At 44.4% G+C, this 5,626-nt stretch overlaps 1 protein-coding gene across 1 annotated transcript; it reads right to left on the minus strand.

Moving 5' to 3' along the window:
* Positions 1 to 2,183: 2,183 nt before the first annotated feature.
* On the minus strand, positions 2,184 to 3,814 carry LOC136480348 (uncharacterized). The gene is made up of 3 exons (XM_066477924.1): positions 3,796 to 3,814; positions 2,687 to 3,001; positions 2,184 to 2,590 (listed from the first exon to the last, which is right to left on the minus strand). The coding sequence occupies exons 1-3, from the start codon at positions 3,812 to 3,814 to the stop codon at positions 2,184 to 2,186; spliced, it is 741 nt and encodes a 246-aa protein (XP_066334021.1).
* Positions 3,815 to 5,626: the final 1,812 nt, after the last annotated feature.

Genomic DNA, 5,626 nt, shown 5'->3' on the forward strand with positions numbered 1-5,626 from the left:
ATAAAGCTACATGTATATATATAAATTATATATCCTCACACTATATTTTTATATATGCAGATATGAGATGACAGAACTCAGAAAGAGAAAGGATAATGATGTTGGTTTCGTTGATCCAAATATTGTATTCAAACACCCTAATCCCCCGCCTCAATGGAAGGCTGAACTCGAGAAAAATCTCATGAGGTTCTTAGCGAACCAATAAAACAAGGACATACTCTTCCCCTACAACTTCAAGTGAGTGTTAAATAATTAATGTCGATCATATGGACATTTGTTCAATTATTTGCTTACTAGCTAAGCTATCTCCCATATATATATATGTTGACTCTAGTTAATGTCAATCATATTTGTGTATAAAAACATATGCAGCAATCACTGGATATTGATGGTCATCGATATGGCCAATAGTTGGTAGAGCATCTTAGACTCGTTAAGAAAAGAGCAAACAGAGTACCAAGACATGATATATATTATCCAAGGGTAATTTGGTCTCTCTAGCAACTATATATACCCCGATCTCTTAACTGTAACAATTATTAAAGGCCAAATTAATTTTTTATTTTATTGGGCGCAATGTTTAGAAATGTTTCTTTGAGGAACACCACATGAAACATTGCAAAGCGCCACTGGATGTAATCGCACACAAAGTAAGTACTAGCTATATATATATATATATATATATATATATATATATATATATATATATATATATAATTCAATTAACACCATGCATGCTTTCAATTCACCGGCTCTTTTTTCTCGTAAAAGTGGGTTCTGAGGCAAGAACAGGGGACCAACTACTGCGGATACTTTGTTTGCGAGTTCATCATGGCGTACGCAAAAAGAACTCTTGAAGAGATCCTCAAAGTATGTTATATAAATATATTCATATATTCACAATTTCTTTTATTGCTCATATATATAAGTAATCACGTGACCAACACACACACATATATATATATATATTAATACTTTTCCTTTAACTTTTATTGAAGACTTTATTGTTGAAAGAAAAAGTCATACGACGTGACCAACTGAAAGCAATTCAAGAGACCATAGCAGGATTTCTTAATGACCAGGTCTTAAACCCCGTCGATGAGTTCTACAATGACATGAACGAAACATGGAAGCCAAACCAGATGGAGTGAATTTGTTATCCCAAGGATATGATAGAATATACAATGCAAGCTTTATTTGTAATATATATATATATATACATCTACATATTATATGTACATAAAACAACGTACAATATATGTATATGCATGTAATATATACGTTAGTTTCATACTTTAGTTTATACAAAATGTTCGAACATTATAAGCGTGTAGAATACGTATATTATTAGCAGCATAGAATGCGTATTAGAAAACCTATTCGAAAACCAAAACGAATCATCAATTGAAAATAGAAACAAAAAAAGAAAAAAAAGAAAACCTTTAGTCCCGGTTGGTAATACCAACCGGGACTAAAGGGCTGGCCCACGTGGCTAGGCCGGGACGCCTTTTTAGCCCCGGTTGGTATTACCAACCGGGGCTAAAGGTGGACCTTTAGTCTTGGGCGAGAAACCGGGACTAAAGGAGGGGCCCTTTAGTACCGGATTCATGCTCCCGGTTGGTATAACTTGTTTCTGTACTAGTAGTATAATAATACCGTCGTATTATATTGCAAAATAAATAGTGGAAGCACGACCTTTGCTAATATGTTGATTGTCTTGTTTGACTATATCAATATCAATATATATACTATATGTATATATGTGTATCTATATCCGTATCTATATCTGTATCTACATGTGCATCTAAAGTATCTATATCTCTATCTCTATATCTGTATCTGAAAAAATATGGTCATCTAGTCTAGTAATAATACTACTCCTATATGTGACCAAGTTACAGTGGACCAGATTTATAAGTCCATATATTACGTCTCGCTAACTATTACCCCTATTGTGCAATCAAATCAAATATCCATATAAAAAACCTCTCCTGCAACTCAGGGGGAAACTATAACAGGTTCCACTTCTTGGCCACGACAGAGTTCATTCTTTTTTTCCGTATGTGTGTTTTGGACCTGAAAAGTTCGTAAAATAAAATTGGTCGCGGATTGAGCCAAGATTTTACCGTTATCTGAAAACATGTTTATTCATCGAGTTTGCATCAGCTAGACAGATGCATGCATTACAATGTTTCATGAGTGCAGCAGCACTCGGTGTGAGCACGACCAGAATCATCATTCCTTGTGAAGCAAGGAGCTCTTTCAGCTATGAAGCCTTTGGCTCCACAGAAAGAGCTGCAGGTAGTACATCTTGTTAAACCATGGTCATGGTAGCAGGTAAACGGGTGCGGAGGAATTAGCATCTTTGTTGGCGACGCCGCCAACTGTGGGCAGCAGCACTCCACATGAGAATGACCTTGCTTGTCAGTCCAATTCAAGCAGAAGGCTCTCTCACTCTTCACGCCTTTTGCTTTGCATAGATCGGAGCAACTCGCAAACGTACAGTGACTTATATCCTGGAAGCACGACATCTGTCGAGACCGAGCCATCGCCGGTAGCGGCTGTGGCGAGTAGTGGTCTGGACCGGAGTCTGGCACATGCAATGACGAAGTACATACAGATCAAATATTTGTTGATCATATTTATCCAACAGTATGCAGATTAAGCAGAGACAAGGGCGCCATACTGTCAAGGTTCTCGGCTTGGCAGGATGTGCGGGATGCAGACATGATCAGAAGAACCAAGAGAACAGCGGCAATAAAGTGCGCGATCCACCTTGAGGTAGTACTGCTCTTTGCCATGAGGAAGATAATGCTATTCCTCGTTTTTATTTTTGCCAGAACGGGAGTCTCTTTTCTGTTGTATATATGGGGCGCGCAAGAATTTATATAGAAACAATACACATCCTGTAAATATGTTGGCTCTATATCTATATCTGAATCTATATCTATATCTATATCTATATCTATATCTATATCTATATCTATATCTATATCTATATCTAAAAAAAAATATTTACCACAATCCTGAATCACTACAGGATTCTGGTTCTTAGCCGAGTGCAGGCCGCACTCGGCAAAGCCCGCTTTACACTCGGCAAAGGCTTTGCCGAGTGCCGCACTCGGCAAAGAGCACTCGCCAAAGAATTCATTGGTAAAGAATTCTTTGCCGAGTGCCACCTGTCGGGCACTCGGCAAAGCCTTTGCCGAGTGCCATGTCAGCACTCGGCAAAGTTAACGTCCACCGTCATCTGCCGGTTTCTTTGCCGAGTGCTGACGTGGCAGGCACTCGGCAAAGAGTTTTTAATTTTTTTTTAAAAAATAATATTTGTCGAGTGCCGCTCTGACAGGCACTCGGCAAAGTAAATTTTTTTTGGAAACAATCTTTGCCGAGTGCTGACACTCGGCAAACTTATGGTCACTTTGCCGAGTGCCGTGTCAGCACTCGGCAAAGCTGTTGTGCTGGGAAAAACTTCCCCAGCTTTGCCGAGTGTTTGCACTCGGCAAATCTGGGTAAATTTTTTTTTCTAGTTTTTTTCACATTCCATCCATGCAATATCACATATATTCAACACAAATCCATACAAAATCACATATATATCACATTTCATCCATACAATTCAACACAAATCCATCCACAAGTTCATCCGTAACAAATCCATCCATCCATCACAAGTACATCCATACAAATCCATCACTAGTCCAACATAAGTCCAACATAACCCTCACAGAAGCCAATCCATCACTAGTCCAACATAACCATCACAAGTCCAAAAGCGAAATGAGAGGTACCTACTGCGTCCCTTGGTCCCCATGGCCCCCAGAGTGTGAAGAGCTCCCAGATGGCCACGAAGGCCACCCTTGCTGCGGAGGGCCACCCTGGAACGTCCACCCAGGCGGCGGAAGATGGCCGCCTGTCCACCCGGAGTACCCGTGTTACGTAGACAGAGGAACGCCACCTGGCCACGTGTACTGTGGAGTCGAGTCAACCGTGCCAACCGGCCACCCGTGCTATGGAGAAGGGCCACCTGGAGGAGTCGGGTTCGAACCCGCCGACTATGCCTGCACAAAGGAGAAGCGATCTCATTAGTACCTGCAGGATGGCCGCACAAGCTAAAGCAATAAACAACCATATATACTCACCGGAGTCCCTGTAGGACTAGGAGGAGGGGGTGGAGCGAACAGCGAGGGAGGCAACGGAGGCAGGACCAAACCCGGGATCTGAAGGCCCTGAAAGTAGGTCGCCACGTCCTGTAGCTGACGCGCCGACTGCTGCTGGACATCCTCCAGCTGCCGCTGATGGGCCTCCACCTGGGCCATCTGTTGGGCCTTCAACTCTGCCAGCTGGGCCTGCAATATTACACCCGCAAGGTTTAAACAATGCAAAGGCTAGGTACATGTGTAAAACCAGTGAACGACGAATAAAACTGTACTTACCTGAAATGCCGCCATCATCTGCGTGGAGCTCGGCTGCCGAGGTGCTATGGGGATGTCGGAGGAGCTCGTGCTGGTTTGTCGAATCTGGCTCAGTCTGGGAATAGAGGACGACTCGATTGCGCTGTTGGCCATCCAGTACCGGCCGTGCTGCTTCCCTCCTCCCAACCTCATCACGAGGTCCGTATCTAGGGGCTGGGTGGCCGGATCGAAGACCTCCCCATGGTGCGTGTGAGCCGCCGAGGTGTACTCGGCAAGCTTGGGGTAGACGCTCGCGTTGGTGTACGTGTCGGCCCCATCCTCTGGGTTGTAGACGTTGTCCGCCGCTGTCGCTGGGCCCTTGTGAGCCAAGACGTACCCCATGAACTCGTTGATTTCCTGGCCACCATGCGACTGGGACTGCGAGGAAAACACAAAGATGATTACAAGTAATGACAATTGAGCGCTAGAATAAATAAATAAATAGATCAACAGAAGCGTACCCATCTTTCCATGTAGACTGGGATGGGCCGGTTCCCTTGGTGGTGTGACGGCCCTTGCATCTCTAGGCGGCACCTCCGACGGCTTCTGCGCTGAGTGTATGTGTCCTCTGAGACCCACTTGTTCACGATGTCCACCCAGCAGTCTTTGTACTTGGAGCACCAAGCAGGACACATCTGCATGACATCAAGTATTTGACATGTCAGAAGATGAATTGAAGCCTACTTATTTTCCATGGAAGGAATCAGAATGAATGTTTCCTACTTACCTGGAGGTACTGCTCCCTGGTGAGGTCGGTCTCCCTCTGGAGCATCATCTGCCTGGCTTCCCTCTTCCTCACCACCCGGCCAAGCACGTCGGCGTTGTAGGTGATGATGCACTAGATACGCCCCTCGTGGTACAGGTCCTTGAGTCGCTCTCTGCAGACCTTGTCCTGCACTCGCGTCGCCTCGGCCTGTTTCCCATCCTCGCACGTGAAGTAGTCCTGCATACAGACATCATGTATCATTTCATTATTTCAAGAATGTCTAACGAATGCATAGTACTGAGCAATGCGGTGCGATGAAGACTCACCCAGAACTCCCTCTTGATCCTCGTCGCAAGGGTGCCGTGGTCGGGGTCCACGACGCTAGCGAAGTGCTCCCACAACCAGGGCGGCCCTATCACCCCGACGTGGGTGACCCTGCCAGGGTAGTGCTTCCAAAGCAGGAGGC

This window comes from Miscanthus floridulus, chromosome 9, assembly GCF_019320115.1.
Source record: "Miscanthus floridulus cultivar M001 chromosome 9, ASM1932011v1, whole genome shotgun sequence".
In the NCBI taxonomy this organism is placed as follows: Eukaryota; Viridiplantae; Streptophyta; class Magnoliopsida; order Poales; family Poaceae; genus Miscanthus; species Miscanthus floridulus.

Bases quoted from the DNA above. Each gene is read 5' to 3' on its own strand.
- LOC136480348 (XM_066477924.1), bottom strand. The intron at 2,591-2,686 runs GTATGGCGCCCT...TGCATGTGCCAG, and splicing joins CCAAGCCGAGAACCTTGACA to ACTCCGGTCCAGACCACTAC.